The 18,945-nt window shown below is 41.9% G+C and overlaps 1 protein-coding gene across 3 annotated transcripts in view; it reads left to right on the forward strand.

Moving 5' to 3' along the window:
* The window catches only part of LAMA4 (laminin subunit alpha 4), a 101,976-nt gene that overhangs the window by 25,904 nt on the left and 57,127 nt on the right, over window positions 1–18,945 (forward strand). For 2 of the 3 annotated variants that reach the window (XM_068395300.1, XM_068395307.1), the window contains exons 3-5: window positions 6,550–6,674; window positions 10,704–10,784; window positions 15,900–16,114. In XM_068395300.1, coding sequence (XP_068251401.1) covers window positions 6,550–6,674; window positions 10,704–10,784; window positions 15,900–16,114 — 421 coding nt within the window. The remainder of the gene's footprint in view (window positions 1–6,549; window positions 6,675–10,703; window positions 10,785–15,899; window positions 16,115–18,945) is intronic. The other variant, XM_068395308.1, reaches the window with a different exon arrangement.

An 18,945-nucleotide genomic window follows, 5' to 3' on the forward strand; every position in this document is an offset into this window, starting at 1 on the left:
GTTAGCTAAGACAAGTGATGTATTGAGAAAGTAGAGGGTCAGGTGGTTTTGGCAAGACATCAGCTCCCACTTCACTCATTAATACAGGACAAGTTATACAAACCAAAACTTTGACACAGAGGGAGTATGTTGACCCAAACTGGATCAGGAACTGAGTTTTGTTGCTATTCTCATTATTTGAGGTTGACAGTTGTCTTTACTTTAGTAAAAGTTGCACAATACTTAGTTTTTCCTTTTAGCACCTCTTCTCCTTCTTCCAAAAGAAATTCTGAAAACCAACACTGCATCTCATCCACAGGGGCTGGAGAGAAAAGGCTTGAAATCATAAACCTCAAAGATGAAAAAGATAAAACATGTACATCTCCTGGCTTTCAAGTCTTTATGCTGAAGTACTCTTTCTACTGTTATTATTTTGGGAGATCAGTGAGTTCTGGTGTGCTGGCACAGGCAATGCTATGCAGTTCTGTAACCTCAGATATGAGGGCTTCTCCCAAATTTGGGGAAGTCTAAATCTACATCCAGATATTATACCTCTGAGTATAATGGTATAATATACTCAGGAGCCAACCTCCCCTGGCTCAGCAATAAGTACAGACAGACTGCACAGCAATGTAAACCACTTGCCTCTCTTATACCTATATAATTTATTTATCTTTGTGCAATCTTTGCACATTAACAGTTGTTATTAGGCTATCACTGAGAAGAACATGAAATAAGGGAGAAAAACAACCCCAAAACCCAACAGTTCCTGCTATAGTGTAACAATTACTGTTTTCAGCCGCAAAATAATATTCAGAATTCCTAACCAGGGTTTGAGGACACTTCCAGATTTCACAGGTAATATTTCAGACCCTAGGATTTTTTAGGGTTTTTTGTTGTACTAACTTCACCAGAGGTAGGGCTGAGTATTAACTTTTGGTTGCCCCTGGAGAATCCCCATAACACCCAGCACTAGGTGCCTAACATAGGTGCTCTGCACCACTCTGTGGCAGGTCCTGTCTTTCTTTAACTTTAGGGGGGACGCAGAAAACCAGTCTGCTATCTGTTTCCTATGGAGGAGGTCCAGCCTGCCTAAATTGCACTGTTAGCCATCTGATGAAATAATTTCCCTAAAACTGACTAAATGGCACATTTAATGAAGCTGATGCCTTTGAAGACCATTAGAAGGAGCTTTTCTTTCTTAAGTTCAGGTTCCTAAATTAAGGTGGGGCAGATTCCCACCTCTCAGATTTTCAGTTATATTCATTTACAGAAAAGCACATTTGTCTTGTGCCAGGAAACTTGTCCTAGTACCACTGCCTGAAGAGAATCAACAAACTTTTCATTATTTGCGCACAAGTGTATTTACCGAGCAGAAGTGCATTGCATGAAGTGCTCTATAGTCTCAGAACAGCGGTTCCAGCTTTACTTTCCAAGCAGATGAGTTCAGGAGCTCATATCCCCCCATAGCACCTTTTCATGGGCTTTTCATGTGTGTAAAGTATAGATAGTTAAAGTAAGGGCCAGGTAGAAATGCTCACCCTGATTGATGGTATTCAGTGAAAGCAGAGTAGATGAACCAGCTAAGGCATTTTCTAACATAGGAAAACACAGTCCAGCCACTCTGTCATCTGACAAGCTGCTGCTGTGTACTGATGGATGACCGATTACATGCTGTATCCTCATATAGAAGCTTTTAGAAGCCAGGCTGCTATTACATTGCAGTACTTCCTCTGAAGCTGAAGTGTCTGTGAGGAAAGGACACCTCTGCCTTGGCTTTTGCTTTATGAAAGTAAAGGTTGTATTAACATGAGCACATGGAAAGAATTGAGCTTAGAATTTTAACTTACTGTAATTTGAAACGTAGTTTACAAAAAGCAGAGTATTATAAAGGCTAGTTGCGATACTTCTAACTGCATGGTTGTACATGGTTTTGTGACCTTTACCATGTCTCACTCTGTTCTGTACAAAGACAGGCAACAATTTTCCGCTAGCTTCAGTGTTTGATGTCATAAGATACATATCGCTGCATATTTTCTAGAGAATTTTTACTTCAGTCTTCCATTTTTTTTCAAATGAAATCAAAACAAAAGCTATATACTGAGTTTCTTTATTTGAAAAAGTAGACACCAATATCAGTAAATGTATTTCTACAATTTTGTGAGTACATTTGAATGAATCAGAGACAGGGAAGGCTGTGAGCAATCCCACACATAGACCGATTTATAACATCAACCATAAATGATGCCTTTCTAAAGCATGTATGAATACTGGGACCAAAAGTAGCCCTTGCAACTCTTACAACAAAGCACTTCTTTAAAATCCAATGTCATAAAAATCACCACAAATGGAATTCCATTTTTTCCCTCATCATTATTTCTCTGACAAAAGTTATCCCTTTAGAAGCAAAACGCTTTTCTCAGACTAACAAGCCAGTGTCACCTGGCACAGATAATCACCCATGAGCTGCAGGGAGGGTGCCCTCCCTGCCTTCAGAAGCGTCTCACAGGCTTCTTGCAATCAGCATTTTTGTTGGAGTTGCAAGCTAACGGAACATAATATATAAGGACACTTCTTTTATCACTGTAAAAATATGATTCTAAATACCCACAGCAGTTCTGATTTGTTAAATAAGATACAGCCACTTTTACATAACCACTAACCAGAGAGAAACTACAAAAGTGCCTCAAGCACTCAGCTAACAGGGTCTTTGGAGTAAAAGGGCCTTTTAGCACTTCCCTTTGGTTTAGAAGATGAAAAACACTGCAGATTCAAGGAGCAATGTCAGCTCCCCTGCTGCCCTGCTCTGTTCATCACAATAGTATCTGAACTTTGGAAACCTATAATGGGTTTATTCTGATAATACCCATGTGTTGTTTGGAGAGCTGAGGACAAGAGAGGTGAAGTGAATTGCTCAGAGCTCAAACGAAGAGTGTGATGAAGACCACAACTGAATGCAGCCCACCCGCGGCCTCTGACAGTGCTTCAGATACAGCATTGCTCTTTCCCTTGTAGCTCTCAGTGCCCACACTCTCATCTCTCTCTTGTGGTACATTAAAATCACCATTTAATTGAGTAATGACAAATGCAAGCTATTTTTAAAACTGTGTTAGCCTTCCAGCGCCTTCTGGCTCACACCGTGTGCCTTGTGGTTAGTGCACTCTCGCAAGAGAGGAGTGCGAGACCTGCACATCTCCCCAGCGCTGCCTGCCACTCTGCCCTCATTTGCTCTCAGTTTCCCTGCTCTCACCAAGTTTCTTTCCTCCTGCTCTTCCTCCTAGTCAAGCTTTCTGCATTTTAGAGCCTTTTAGTTAAAATAATCTGGTTTTCTGTCTACTAAATACTCTCTTCTTTACAGCAAATATTACTGTGAAAAACTGCCTTTAGCTCTACAGCTATTGGTCTTTAACCTATTTAAAGATTCATGGAAAAAGAAATTGACTTTCTTCCTTTCCTTTTCGTATTCTACCTGCTGTAGAGTTCTTTGGCCAAATCACAGCTTTGTAGACATAAGTAATTGCTGTGCAATAGGTTCTGTATGACTATAAAAAAATGTAGCAACATAAGCAAAGTCTTCTAGAATCACAAAGGATCTGAACTAAATTAATGAGTCCTAACTGGGGGTTTTAATGTGATTCAAATGAGGAATATTGGCTAAAAAAAAATCAGATGTGTTTCCACAAGGGTGAGTGTCCTTTACTGAAATGACACTTTTCAATGCAGAGTGATGATATCTGGCCACAGAATTAGGAAAAAACCAAACCAAAACCAAAACATCAATGTTGCCAGGACATAATTCTGCCACTAAACCAAAGTTACAATAGTCGGATACAAAACTCATTTAGCAATACCTGTGCAAGTGAAACTTGACCATTTGTTTTCATTAAACATCTACCCTAGTCATGTTCCTCTCTCCTCATACTCTTTCTTCAAAGAACACACCATGGCCGAGTAGAAAATGAGTTTCAAATCTGTAGGGACTGGCTTAGACGAAAAATCGGTAAACTGAGCTCGCCCACGCCCAGGCTGATGCTGCAGACAAATCTCCGACCCCAGAGAGGCCAAGGTGACCCTCTGCCCCGTGCCGGGGAGCTCCCTCCCGCTGTGAGCACTCCTGAAATCCCACACCCAGCTTCACTGTTATTCCAGGGACTGGCAGCTGCTGACAGCACAGCGACTTCTGTAATGGGATTAAATGACCACTGGAGAATAAACTGGGGCACCGCCGTCATTTCCTAGCACCTGCACCAATTCTGAACATAGCACAAGAGGTCCCCTGCAGGGCCTGACCAAAGGTCTCTGCAGCCCATATTGGGTCTCCAGCAGTGGCAATAGGAGATGCTGTTAGGGGAGGGGACCTAGCCTGGCCCGCTTCTGAAGTCTCTCCTTCATACTCCACCAGCACCTATAATTGTTGTATTAGGGTATGTTAGAGGGTACGTACCTCGTGAGTCCTTTTAATACCCATTTATGAATCTGTTGCCCATGAATTTCTCTAGGAAACCCCTTTTTGTCCCTGCAAATACTGTCACCTCCTAGCAGCAAGTTGCAGAAGTTTTTTACCTTCTATGTAAAGAAGTACCTTTTAAAGTCAGTGCCCCTCAGCTCTTGTACTGCAGGATTTGGGTGAACGCTTGTCCTGCATTCAGCTTATTTACCAACTTTGTGATTTTACATAACCCAAACGCACCCTCCTGTCAGCCTTCCTCTCCCAGCTGAGCAGCCCTAGCACATTTGATGTCTGTTTGTAAGACACTGGTGAATATCAAACAAAAGTACTCTTGGCACCAAGGCTTAGGTGATCTGAATAGTGACTCTTCCCCACTCTGAAAAGTGACTGTTACATCATACCCGTTGCTTCCTAGCCTTTATCAGAATTCAGTTCGTAAAAGAAACTTCCTTCAAGTCTCCTGTCAACTTAGTTGGCATTTTTGAAAGTCCAGATATGTTATGTCCTCTGGTTCCCCCTCATATACTTGTTTATTTGCACCATTACAGAGCAGGTTAGTGAAGGAGGAGTTCCTGACTCAGATGATGCTTAGTCATGTACTCAGAGACCTTCTTCTTTATTATAGATGCTGTCATCTTACCAGGGATGGAAATCATATCCATCAGTCTGTAGCTTCCATGATCTGCTGTTTGTAGGTCAGAAGAGGAAAGAATCAAGCACGCTAATCCAAAACCACAGCACACATGCATTGACAGAGCAGTTCTCCGCATTTTTCTGACATGGAGCTGACTCCTTGCTGTCTCAAGCCTTGCATAGCTGTCTGCATCTGTACTGTATTGGTATGAAGTGGTGTAACTGGAGAGTTCTAATTCAGGGACATTGCAAAACTCTTTGCACAGTTGCAAGAAAGAAAAGCACTTCTCCACCCTTCCTACTCTTTTAAAGTTATTTGGCAAGACAGCTAGAATTTGGAGCATTGCGGGGTTTTGATGACAACTTGTGGGTACTTTGCTGAAGTGGAAATGGGAACAGGAGTCTGCAGGAGTCCTGCAGCGTGCAGGAGCACTGTTCATGCACTCTGAACCAGTCACCCACCACCATGCCTTGTGCCTAGGGGAAAGCCCACATTACCTGTGGCATCTGAGTGTGTAAATCTAAAGATATAACAATGCTTACTTAGGCTTGCAGGAATTACAAATTCTATTTAGAATTGTTTACAGCAAACCCTGACATTTTTTTGTGATTGAGAATATTATCTGAGAGGCACAATTTTGTACCTAGCATCATGAAATATTTTGGAACAAATACTCTGTATGAATTACCACAGCTTGATTTACTTCCATGGAGCCCTAACAGCATCAACTGGTGGCTAATTTCCCTCTACATGAGGAAGCATATTTCCTCACCAACATTAACTGTGGAGATGAAACTTGCTTGTAAAGTGACATTTTGGACAGTTGCTCTGTATTTTATAGAAAGGCCACTTATAGAAGACTCCTGCGTCTTCCCTCCATTAGCTGGACCTCCTTTAAGGCTGAGAACAAGGTGTAGTGATAACACATCCCTTCATGCTGTAACACTTTTCATCCCGGGAAAAAAACATCAGAGCCACTGGTGTATTAGCCACCATTTACAGGCAGATTCCCCTGACACTCTTTTCCAGTCATCAAGTCCAAGAATTAGCCTCACTGAAACCTGTATCTAGACTGAAATCTGTTGATAGCATTTACCAGCAGATATTTTTCATTTTGCTTTGGTGTCAATAAACAGGGTTTTTTCCTACTGGCATATACAACTCAAAACAGAGCTGACAGCTATACCTGAGTACCCCTGACATCTCTGACAACAGGCAGAGCTGCTTCTGCTCCAGCACCTGGCAGGCACATATGTCTGTTTGGTTCTGTACCACACCTTGCCGACACTTGCTGTCTGGCCAGTGTAATCACTTATAGCATTTTTGTTTGTATCACTGCTAGCTGATTTGGCTACATCTGTCAATGCCTTGAAGGGTTGGGGTCTGGCATCAGCCCCTATTCTGCTTGGCTGGGTCTTCAGCTAAATGATTTTTTTCTGAATTAGGCAGCACCTCTTTAACTTTCTCCGCTCTTTTTGCACTGAAGGACTGCCAGAGAAACACAACAGGACAGCACTGCGAGCAATGTCCAGATGGCTTCATTGGTGACGTTGTCAGAGGAGTGCCCACGTTCTGCCAGCCCTGCCCCTGTCCCCTGCCAGCACTTGCCAAGTATGTAAAGAGTCTTTGCTTCTCTTTGATATGGGCTGGCTTTGGCCCTTCTTAAGGTGGGGTCAGCATCCCTTCCTGGATGCAGGAGACAAAGGCTGCTGCCCTCACCAACTGGGGGAAAATAAGAGGACTTCAGCTGCTCAATTTATAACCACAGAAAACAGCATTTTATTTAGAAGGTGTAAAATATCCTTAAGTGCTCATATAAATTCTTAGCAAGAGGAAGGAGAAAATATTTGAGCAAATTTGAGTTCTCCTTCTTCAGGAGAGATTATTCAGCTGTCTGGTTACTTTTAAGAATCCCTCAAAGAAAAATTCCCGAGGAAGGTGGCATCAGGAATGTATGTGGCTGAGACAGACAGACAGACAGAAAGATCAATCCATGACCTCTGGAGGGTAAAACCAACCATGAAAAAGCACAGCCAGGCAGACTCCTGAGCCAACAGCAGCTGGATCTGGTCAGTATAGGAACAATTAAAAGGAAAGGGCTGGAGGACCCTGTGACAGGCACGGCACCCTTCAGCTGATGCACAGCTACTTTGAGGGAAGAAACTCTGAAGCCTGGCACAAAACCAAGACCAAGCAAGCCAAAGAGCTCCAGCTCTTATCCACTTTGTGCCTTCAGAGGAAACATATAACTACAAACCATGACAAGCTATTAGAAACTGTTAGTGGAACATCAGTGATGCAGCTGAAAGAAATTATCGTCAACTTCTTGCTTGAGGTCCATGCTCTGGGAGAGAGGCATCTACTCAAATCCCACTATAGTGCACAGAGGAGATGCAAGTAAATACTTGGCAACAGGTTGAAGCTATTTTTTAGCGAGCTACGTGCTCCCCTTGTGTTGTTTCCCATCCTGTTTTCAGCAGGTCTTCTCAACAAAGGGGAATTTCCTCACTGTTTTTGTTTGCTGTTACTATAGGATTACTCATGAAGCCTTAAGGTGGGATGAGTTGCATTTTTCTCAGCTGCTCAGCGGCACAGGCTCAAAATGGCAATGGAGAAAATCACTCCGGCCAAGCTCCCGCAGATCACCTCTTGGCTTTCACAGTGAGCTGCAGACATGTGAGGAGAGCCATGGGGTGGAGAACAGCTATTGTTGAAAAACTGCAGCTTTGCCTGGATTAGAGAGAAAATCCTCCAGAGACAGGGGAAGAACCTGGCTTTGCTCACATGTAGAAAGACTGAGGAGTGAGCAAGCTCACAGACGCAGCAGACCACTTCCTCCAGTTTCAGTAGCCGCTGTAATGCCAGAAATAGTAGAAATACAACAGTCAGAAGCAGTGCTTTTTCCTTAGCAAAGGAAAGTGGTTTTGTTTTTTTTTAACCTGTTGGACACAGAGCAGCCACTTTGTTGTAAGGAGCTGTTCCCTCAACCACAACCTGGGCTGCACATGCTTGAGGCACTACCACACAAGACCCAGTCTCTACTAAGCATGATCAGTCAAGTAAGGTCTAGTCTGTCCTCCCTACAGTGCGATTTGACGTGTCATGGGTAGGTCTACATTCACCCAGCCTTCTGCCCAGTCCTACAGCCCACCAGGCTCTGCAGCAGTGTCCCCCGACAGCAGGTAGCCAGCCAGTCTGACAGCCCAGCAGGGCTCGGTGCAGTGGGACCAGCAGGGACCTGAGCTACAGGCTGTCTCTGTCAGTGCTATGGGAGATGGGCGCAGAGGCCAAGGAGCGTTCCCTGCTTCAACATGCTCCTTAGCCCTTCTGCTAGGGATGTAATGCTTCTCCTATCCCAGACCACTAGAGCCCTGAACCCAAAAGGACAGCAGTGTGGGATTGGGAAGGGAGAAGAAAAGTTGCAAGGAGCTTTAGCAGCAATATAGGAGTTGTACTTGATGATCCTCATGGGTCTCTTCCATCTCAGAATATTCTATGTTCTGTGATATGTCAAACCTTTAAAACTACCTCAGTAAAAATCCACTTCAATTTTTCAGAGTTTTCCCTCGGAAAAGTCCTGAAGGCAATAGTTAAAGGAATATCTGATCCCAATTTACTTCATACTCTTATTTAAATAACATGAAGAAAATGCCTGTTCAGCTTCCTGCATGAGAGAGATCTGACCATAGCAATAGCCTTCAGCTGGGGCTGGAACAGGCAAATAATAATGATTGAGCAACATTCAGCCTTGCATAACTAAATTCAAAGAACAAACATTCTTTCTTTTTCTTTTTTATTTTCCCCCATTAATCTTACTCCATTTATACTAAGGCAAAACAGTAACTACCAGAAAGCAGAAAAGCATTAAAAGCTTTAAACAAAGAACATTGAAAGGATGTTGTTTTGTACTCTGTTTTACTTTGGAAATAGTCAGCGAATTCCTAATAGCTAGACAAAGTGACCAAATCTGTAAAGTGACAGACTCATCAGCTACGTATTTTTTTCTTGGGATTCATCCGTGTGTCTCTAGATTTTCTGGCCAGACTGTCTTCATATCTGCTATCCTGGGAACTTTTGAAATAACTTTTGGACATTACACATGAAGTGTGATGTTATCTCTTTGGAATAAAAAAAAGGAGGAGGGAGATTGCTTCACAGTCCAGCAGATGTTACTTCTTTTCAAACCTGAGGAAACTTTATGAACTTTTTTCCCTAAAAGATCACAAAAACCATAAAACCCCTGGAAGACTTCAGTCTTATTTCATAATTTAAATCCACAATGTGGTTTTTTCAACTACATGAAGGAATTAGCCTCTGTAATGAAGAGGAAGGCTGCCAAACTGTTATGATTTTCTCGATATGTTCTCAAAAAAGCTTTACTGAAGTTAATTTGTGAATTCTGTGAGAAGGATTGCATTTTATGTTCTCTCTGGTTATATGAAATATTTTGAGACAGCACAGATCCAGATATAGATTTATTTGACCCTGTTTGTCCCACCAGCTGAGAAATGCTGGTGGGAACTGAAATTATGCAGGAATTCTTGTCATCTTTCAATGCTGCTTGTTCCTGGAACAAGCAACACATGGATCATGCTCTTTCCCATCACTCCGAATCTTTTGTCCTGTGTGGAACAGATGCAACGTGGCCACAGCTGCCCAGCACTGTACAACTCGGGACCTGCGTTTTAGCAACCATGGGCCTGCAGCTGGCAACTGCTCCTACTCAGTACTCTGCTCGGATACCAGTGCTGGCAGGAATTTACTCACACGTATTGCAAACTATCTGGAAACATCTTTAGGACAGTATGTCTTTTTCCTGAAAATGTATTTTGGACACAGCCATGTCCATCACTGTGTTTGAAGTGTATACAATTTGCACTTTACACATGTGGCTGCTGCTGTTCCTTGGGTCTCATATTTAGTTATACATTTGTTAAATCCTGAAAACATAAGAAAGCAAAGGAATCCATGATTTAGAATCACTGCAGTGAAAATTACAGCCCAAGCCATTCCTGCAATCAGTATCACTAGTTGGCATGTTGGTCTCAGAAGAGGCCCCAGACTCTTTCCAGCTTACTCAGAGAGGTGGTAGAGCAGCCTCAGTTACTGTAAATAAGGATCATCACTGAGTTCAGTTTTCTCCACTCTGTACTTCCAGATTGGATTTGAGGAAAACTGTAGGATTTGCATAGGAAACTGCTGCACCCATTCCAGAGACTACATACCTGAAGCACTTACTGCAGTGTCTTTCATAAGCAATATTTCACCCCCTAGGATAAGAGACAGGAAGCAATTAGGTTTGCATGACATATACATTTATCCTAAGTCCTTTATCTAAAATGTGCGTATCAAAACCTGCAGGTGTGTGTGATCTACACTTCAAGACAAGACCTTATATATATCTGCATTTATATTGCTCCATAGCGCTACACACTAATTAGTGCTTTCTACACTAATTAAAAAGACTGTACAAGGGGTATAATGTGAGTAACATACAGAGCTTAAAAGTACCTATTCAGCAACAAGTAACCAAGAGCCAGAGCTCACACTGAGAGTGAATGTCCAGAATGTAATAAAGAAATACTCCCAAGTGTTTGTCACTGCCTTCTATTCTAACTATTCATTCTAATGAAATTCCAGCTTTGCAGTCTCCTGTTACAGAAAAAGTGGAAGCGTGCGCTGTGTCTGTAAGGAAAACTACGCAGGACCCAACTGTGAAAGGTAAGAAACTAATAGGATGACTTACTGATTAACAATATTGAAGTCCAGAAGTCTTTGAGGGAATCTTCCCATATGGGGGAGAAATCTTGCACATGTGTTTTCATTAGGTTGAATCATGTCTGTTAAAGGATCTCATTCAGTTCCTACCAAAACCACAAGAACTTTCTGTGGAGACATGTCAGGGTAAAACAAACCTTTACATCTGACGTATTTTGATCAAGTTCTTGCACTTTATGTACCTTCATGTGGTGATCTTCCTAAAAGGAATACAATTTGCAAATCAAAATACAAAATACAAATCAGAAACATCAGCTGAAGTGAAAAATAACCACCACATAGATGCCTCTTGCAATTCACCACTCTAAAACATATAGCAGGCTTCTAACAAAAAATTTTTTCAAAAGCAAAGGAGAAAAAAACATTGTCTAGTCAAATTCTTAATGAGCAGATGCAGCTTTTTTAGTTCAATTTTAAAGGTACTTCACAGACATAATTCAATAAAATCAAGCAAACAACCACAGGCCAGTGTTGCTTTTCAACTTTCCCTCGTGCTCATAAAAAATTTCCAGTAAATATCCTCTAAATAACAAAGTACACAAATAAATGGAGCTATACAGCAGAAATGTAACTTACTCTCCTATCTTGTAAAGGGCCATCTTACTCACTATGAACACACATGGACAATGTTTCAGTGAATGTCAGAGGCCTGATTACCATTCAGAAATTCTCCTTGAGCAGCCAATAAATTAAAAGAGCTCTATCACAAAGACTGAGGGGTATAGGATGGCTCAGACACTGGCTTCACGAACACCTAATTTTTTTTCCTTAAAGTCCCTGAAGTATTTAAGACTTCAGTCCACTGTCATTAATGGGCAAGTCTTGAATTCAAATGATACTTAACATAACTATCAGACAGGGGAGAAAGGGGATGCTTAAGATGCAAAGAGAAATCAATATGAAAAAGGTAAGATAAAAAAAGTGTGATGGCTTTTGCCCTTACAGATGATGCAAAAACATCAGCATATTACCTCCTCATCACTAACATGGTGACAGCAATACTGAAAGCCCTTTAGATAGATGGCACAAAAATACAAAAAAACCACCCTTGTTTCCAGGCCTATGGCTGTATTCTTTTGTTCTACCAAAATGTCAGATTTATACACAAAGGATAATGTAGACAATTAAAAGGTCAGTGAGGTTTCTCAATGGTTATTAAAATGTCAACCTAGACCACAAGCAATTCAGATCCTATGAAATGAGTAGCAGATGCACAGTAACACAGAGAATAGCATCAGCTTTGTTTTCTAATGGCCACTACCCAGCCTGACACAGTGCATCTGTCTCAAGGAAGGCAAAGCTGGGTACATGGGCTAGAAAAAGCTACAGAAAGAAATTAGCCTGTCCTGGTCACTGTGTTAAGTCCTTGACTAACTGCTGGGGTAAGTGGCAAGCAGTGACAAATGGGTCTTTCCTTCTGGTAGGCTCCTGGTCCTACTCCCATTTGTGCCAGAAACGACAAAAAGCATTTCAAAGCCCAATGAGAAATGCATTTCTTGTCCCTGTCCACTTGCTAAAAAGCAAGTCCCTGCCTCACATACGCTGCCGCTGGGCACTGCCACCACTCCCTGCTCCCCCGACAGCTATTGTGCCATCAACTTGCTGGCAGGAGGACTGGGGCATCCTGAGTGAGAAGGGGCATTGCCCCTGTACCTCCCTGCAGCTCAAAAAGCAGCCTGTGTCCCCAGGAAGAGGAAGGCTACCACATGTTCACTGCTGTCCCTCCTAGCTCTTCACAGCAGTGGGTGACAAGTACCACGGGGCAGCGAGCTGCAGGACACCCTTCCACAGGAAGTGCATGGGATCTCCAGGGCAGCACCCGGGAGGCAAAATGCTCCATTTTCTCTGGCATTCATGCAGGAGGCTTTCCTGTGCTGCTCCAAGGGCTTGGCACTCACCCATCCAGTTTATGTTTGCCAGCAAATGGTGATGTGAAATCACGGAGGCCTTTGCTAGGAACTGAGAAAACCAGCTTCCCAATTCGAAATTTAGGAATGAATCATTTTGCTCCTGGACTTCAGCAATAAGGCATTAAGGTGGTAGAGGATGAAATACAGGTTTTGTTAATGCCCAAATGTTAAAAAAGATAACTGAACAAATGATACTTTAGTGTCCAAAGTGAATAGACAAAAAAGGTTCTTTTGGCATCGCCAGGGAAGAGGAAGTTAATTTCTTACTCACCAATCATTACAGGAAGCAAACATAGCTGCATAATGAAACAAAGATAACTTAGCAGCTTTATTATGGGAGAGGAAATACTCCTTGTTAGCAACAAAGAGCCATTTATTGATACAATGGATGAAAAGACATTTTCCACAGGCCTCTACTTTTTCAGGTCATAAAGTGCAGAGATGGAGTGGTATGTTCCCATCCAGCAGCCTTTGCTCTTCTCATGTGCTACCAATTATTCAAAAGAGGCCAAGTGCAGTTCAGCCCTATGAGATGCACTGAGTGGTGAAGGGAAGGGCAAAGTGAAGGTGACACATTTATTTTCAGCTCTAAAAGCTTCTATTTGTTTTAGACAGCTACTCCAGATGAGGAGATACGGCTAATAAAAGTGAGTCAGACGGTCGTAAAAAGCAGCACTTACAAAATATATCTGTGAGGATGTGAGGAACTGTCCACTATGTTTCTGGCAAGTGGATTGAATGGTATATTTCAGAAAAGAAGAAAGAAAATCACCTTGTCCTGATGAAAGGGCAGATGCTGTGGGCCTGATGCGAACAGCATCCAGTCTTTGGCAGGTGCTGGCTGAAAGCCGGAGCTGGATAGCAGTAAGCAAAACGCTGGTCTGGTCCCAGCTCTCCTCAGTGGCTTCTGTGACTTGTTGGCCACATTAGACAGAGGATCATTTGGAAAATACCTAACTACAGAAAATTAAAAAGCAACTCTGCAAGATTTTGAGAGTTCAGAATAAAGAAAATGGTTCTACAGATTTTTTTAAAAAAACATAGAGGATTTTTTTCTTGTTCAAAATTCATAAACATACTGAAATTCTGAAATTTGGGAAAATACTAAAATCTCAGATTGGCTGAAATATTAGAAAATTATAGCAAGACTTTGGCATGACTAAATAGTAGCATTACTCATCACTGCCTGCTCTAACTCCCATGGGAATGGGAAGTGACTCCACCAAAGTCAGCTAAATCACGCTCATTATGCTCCATGTCGCATTCACAGTTCTTCAAGGGGTACACAGAACTCCAGGTCACACTTTTATTCTTTACATCTGGGTCACACAAATGATAAGATCTGCACCAAAGATTCTGGCAGTGCTGCAAAGAGACAGAGTCTTTGCCATTGGCAAAGGCAGTATTTGACGCAGCCAAGTGGTTTATATTAAGATACTTAACATTTTACGTGTTTTTTACTGTGGATGTTCAGGACTGGAACATGAACAAAGCAGCACTGAGGAAATGACTTTATTAAAAAAAATCAGCAAATGTGGGAACAGATCAAAACTGGAAGCTCTTATCAGATCTCCCACATTTTAATTGTTCAAATGTAGCAGAACCTGGATTTGACTATGTTCAGATTTTAGGAGACAACAGACCTCAACTCAGGTCCCCAGCCAGAAACCTGTGAAAATTAAACTGAACTGCCTGAGAGCTCACCCTCCCCGCCAACAAACAGCAGAACAAACGGTATCTTAAAACAGGACTTTATGGATGGGAGAAAAGACAAGGACAACAGGGTGATAAAACAGGATGAAATACAATAACTACTCCTTACCTAAATCACTCCAGCAATTATCCAATCCTCCATTTTCTTCAGTGAGCAACTGCTATGCCAGCAGTTATCCCCCTCCCCACAGTAATTCTGCATTCCCAGTTTAGGAGTATGAGTCTCTGATCTCTGTGCCCCAGGCTGCTGGGTCGTGGACCCTCCTGCCACCCCTCAGTGACACCGTGAACAGCATGGGTTGCCCCCGTCCCACTAGCTGTCCCCTCTAGTCTCAGCCACTGCTCCGTGGTGCTCCAGCCACCAGGTCCTCCAGCTATGCCCTTGCTCAAGGATTCGCTCCTATGAGCTGCTCCATGCCCACTCTGGTGCCAGCTCTGTTCGCCTCGCTGGTTGTTTTGCATAAGTTCCTCTAGCTCATAGGATTCATCACACTTCCTACGAACAGCAGAAATTCCTTTAACTGAAACTCTCTCCTTTCATTCCAAATGATGACACCAAATCTATTACCTCTTATCTTAGCTTAGGGTCACCGGTCACCCAGGAGCATTAGGTATCAAAACCCGCTACAGTTTCAACACCTCTTCCATTTTAAGATGCAGCAAGTTTTCAACTGGAATGCTTCCCAAATGTGACAAGACATGAAAAGCAATTTGGACCCATTTCAGGCCTTCCCTGAGGTGCTTGTTACCCGCCTCTCTCTCGCCCTCTGCAAACCAACAGAGGAATCGTCCCCTCCTGGGCTCGTGGCTGCTCTCAGCCTTTTGCCCTCAGCCAGCAGGCTCACATCAAACAAGTGTGAAAAATGGAGGCTGGTTCAGTGCCTGTTCTGTTTCGCAAAAAACAGAAATCATCCCAATGCTTCACCACAGAAGTATTTATATAAACCTTTTCTGGGCAGTACTTTGTTATAGGCATTATAATGAAAACAAGGTCTGAACTTCCGCTGAGTTTCAGCACTATGAAATGCAGTCTCTTACCCCAGCTTCCTATATAACACAATATAGTTGGTGAGATCCAAAGCTGAAAGAGACCAAAATAAACACTACAGCTGCCTTTCTGCCAAGGTCATTCTGTCATAGAATTTAAAACAATGGGAAACAAAACATTTTACTGCTAAAAACACCAAAAAATTAATGCAGACTGGTGTGATTGAGATACCAGGAGTGTTCAAGAATGGAAAAATATATAACTGTACAGATTGAGATTAGAGCACAAAACAGCCTCTGCAGGAACACAGCTCCTAATTTGCCTTCTCCCCCTTAGTAGCTGCAGACCATCATCAATTCCTGCTGACGTAAATAAGGTCAGAGAAAAAATGGTACCGCAGATGGGAATGTCATTGCTCATCATCGCTGGGCTTGCTCTTCCTTTCAGGTGTGCCCCCGGTTACTATGGGAACCCTTTGCTAATTGGAAGCACTTGTAAAAAATGTGACTGCAGCAGCAACTCAGACCCAAACCTGATTTTTGAAGACTGTGATGAAGTGACCGGCCAGTGCCGCAACTGCCTGCGCAACACCACCGGGTTCAAGTGCGAACGATGCGCTCCGGGTTACTATGGGGATGCCAGATTCGCTAAAAACTGTACAGGTATTGTCTATAGTTTAGTACAGCAGAGCAGAGCAAAACACAGCACAGCATAGTCTACGGATGACCACCCAGAGATCAGAGATGACCGAATCAGTCATCAGATGCTTGTGGCCCTGGGAAGCAGGGGGTGCTGCTGGCCGCTTACCTGGTCGGATAATTTGGATGCCTGTTCACCTGAATCATCCCAGGCACCAGCCCTCTTTCCATTGCCCACGAGGAAGTCTCAAACCTCAGACCCCAACATCTCAAATGCCTGGGCAGGATGAATAGGCACTTTTGTGTCCTGCATCTTGTTTTAAATAAGGGTCTCTAAGCTTTCTTTGGGCAGAAACTTCATCTTTGTGTTTGTTCACACCACATGCTGCCCAACATGACCAACATGTGAGGACGTTCTTTACTCAAGTGTCCTTTGTGCCACTGTCTTCATTTGTAGGGGACCACGTATGATTCCACTAGTGGTCCCTTCTGCTTTCATGTCACCATTTCTGTACGGTGACAGCTAGAAGTTGAGTGTCCATTACATCCTGTAATTCACATTACTAAATCACATGCTTAAATTCCATTTACGTTGAACAGAAAGAGATGGTGCTCACACACAGTAATCCCAAAAGCCGATCCCAGGTATCCAAACCAACCAAAAAGGCAGCGACTGTAGGGAACAGCATGCCCCAAAACTCACCTCCTACATGCATTTGGGTACCCAAGACATGCCTGAAATTCAACATCTCTGTGATTTTGAGGCTGCAAAAGCAAAGCTTGTTTATGCACTTCACTGTCTAATTCAGTTCAGCAGATATTTGACCGCAGTTCTCCCATAAGGAATAACAGGATCTAGTTTGTGGCTTCTGAATGCCATGGGGCAGGAGAAACAGACCCAGCACGTCAACTCAGCAAACCACAGCAATCATACCCTGGCCATGTGCAAAAGCAGAGCTTCAAACAGCTAAGAGTACCTTTGCCAGAAATCTGAGGATTACAGGGCATTCCAAATGTCTAAGCAGATAATGCAAGACCTAATTTTGGAGGGCATCTCTGAACATAGAGTTTCTGAACAGAAGTCACACTTTCATCACCTCAGTATAGTTTTGGTTTACACCCTTAAGGAGTTGCAGGGATTAGAGGCAGAATGCCTTGGTATTATTTACATTTCTGAGGTACAGTTTAAGTGGGATTTCATGGTGCACAGGACTTCTCTATACAGGTTTTTCATGCAGACTGTAAATGTTTGGTAATACTCTTTGTTAGCAGATGTCCTTGCAGTTTTTGATTTTTGCTAAAAATAAAAAGTGCCTGAGCACTTGAATATATTGTGAGAGGTATATCTTTCTCTGTTTAGGAGTGAATTTAATCTTGTAGTTGACTCTAGCAATCCTGATTTTGAAGTATTCTGTTTCAGAGAATTACACACTTCTTGTTTCATCTTTATTTCTGCTAAACACCACAACATGCTGTACCTGACACTACTGCATAGATTGCCTGCGTCACTCAAGATATCCATTATATCTGAACTATTTGGATAGTTTACAAGGCAAGCTTGTGTTTTGTTTGGCACTTTGGAGAAACTAGGAACTCTTATTTAGAAAAATATTGATTCTGAAATAAGACAAATACCTTCTTTAAAACACAAAAATACAGAAAAGAAACCAGTGTAAGAAGCAAGAGAGTCTGTGTACATGGTTTCCACAGAGCACCTCAAAGGGTATATAGAACAAAAAAAATGCAGAACTAAATGAACAAACAGCTCTATCCAGCTAAGATCATCTTTTTTTCTTTCGAGCAAAAGGCAAAATCTGTGTAGCTCTGGATAGTAGATTTCAGCTTCTTTTCAATAAATTTTTTAACACGTGTCCATGAGCCACACTTCAAAGCTTTCCACAAATGTCCCTCAGAAATAAAGGTAAATTTAGAAGCTTACTCCACCAGTAAGCCATAGTAGCATTGAAAGTCTTAATTCCCTACTAAAAATGTAGCACCTCCTTAACAAGCAGATGAAAAATTGTCAGGACCTCTTTTGAAATTAATTTACGATAAGTATTTGTGTAGTAAATTAAGAGTTATCCATTTAAATAAGAAGACACAATTTGATTTTCTTGAGCATCAATCTAATCCAAATTTTAACCTTGTAACTGTCATCTTACCACCTGGGGATAGCCTAGATCCTGTGATATAGGTAAAGAGAAATCTCTTCTTTCAACTGAGACTTTTCTTTCACTTCTTAACAAAAGAAATAACAAATTTAAAAAAAAAATTGCAGATCCAAAAGCTAGGAGGAACACAGTTCATCCAGTAAGGTCAAAATATTGATTGCCCCAAAAATTAATAACCAAATTCTGCTCTTACCTTATTACAAAAGCTGAGTAGCTCTACTAACACTGGTTCAGTTACACAGAACTATTCCAATGGCAGTGCATCATGTTGACTTTGAAGCTGTATTACACATTTTCCTTGATAATTCCTTGAATGTGAAATGTGGAATGTAAGTACAAGGGTAATTCATAGAGAACAATTAATGGGCTGCAATAAAATGGCAGTAAACAATTTTGTTATATGAGATTCTGCTGAACCCATGAATCACAAGAGCAAAACAAATTTCAGATAAGTCACTGCTGTTCTTATATTCTGCTTGAGATTTTGTTATTCTATCAAAGTGTTCCAAGAATAGTCTAATCTTTAAAATAATATATTTTAAAAGGCCCATTAAACCTTGAAAGAGACACTTTAGATTAAAAACTATACTTTTTAAAAAGCCACTTGTGCTGGCAATAAAAATGTAGCTTACTCCAGTTTAAAAAAATGTAAAACCTCATTTATTTCTCATTGTAAGTAGTAGG

Source organism: Nyctibius grandis, chromosome 1 (assembly GCF_013368605.1).
Source record: "Nyctibius grandis isolate bNycGra1 chromosome 1, bNycGra1.pri, whole genome shotgun sequence".
Classification (NCBI taxonomy): domain Eukaryota; kingdom Metazoa; phylum Chordata; class Aves; order Nyctibiiformes; family Nyctibiidae; genus Nyctibius; species Nyctibius grandis.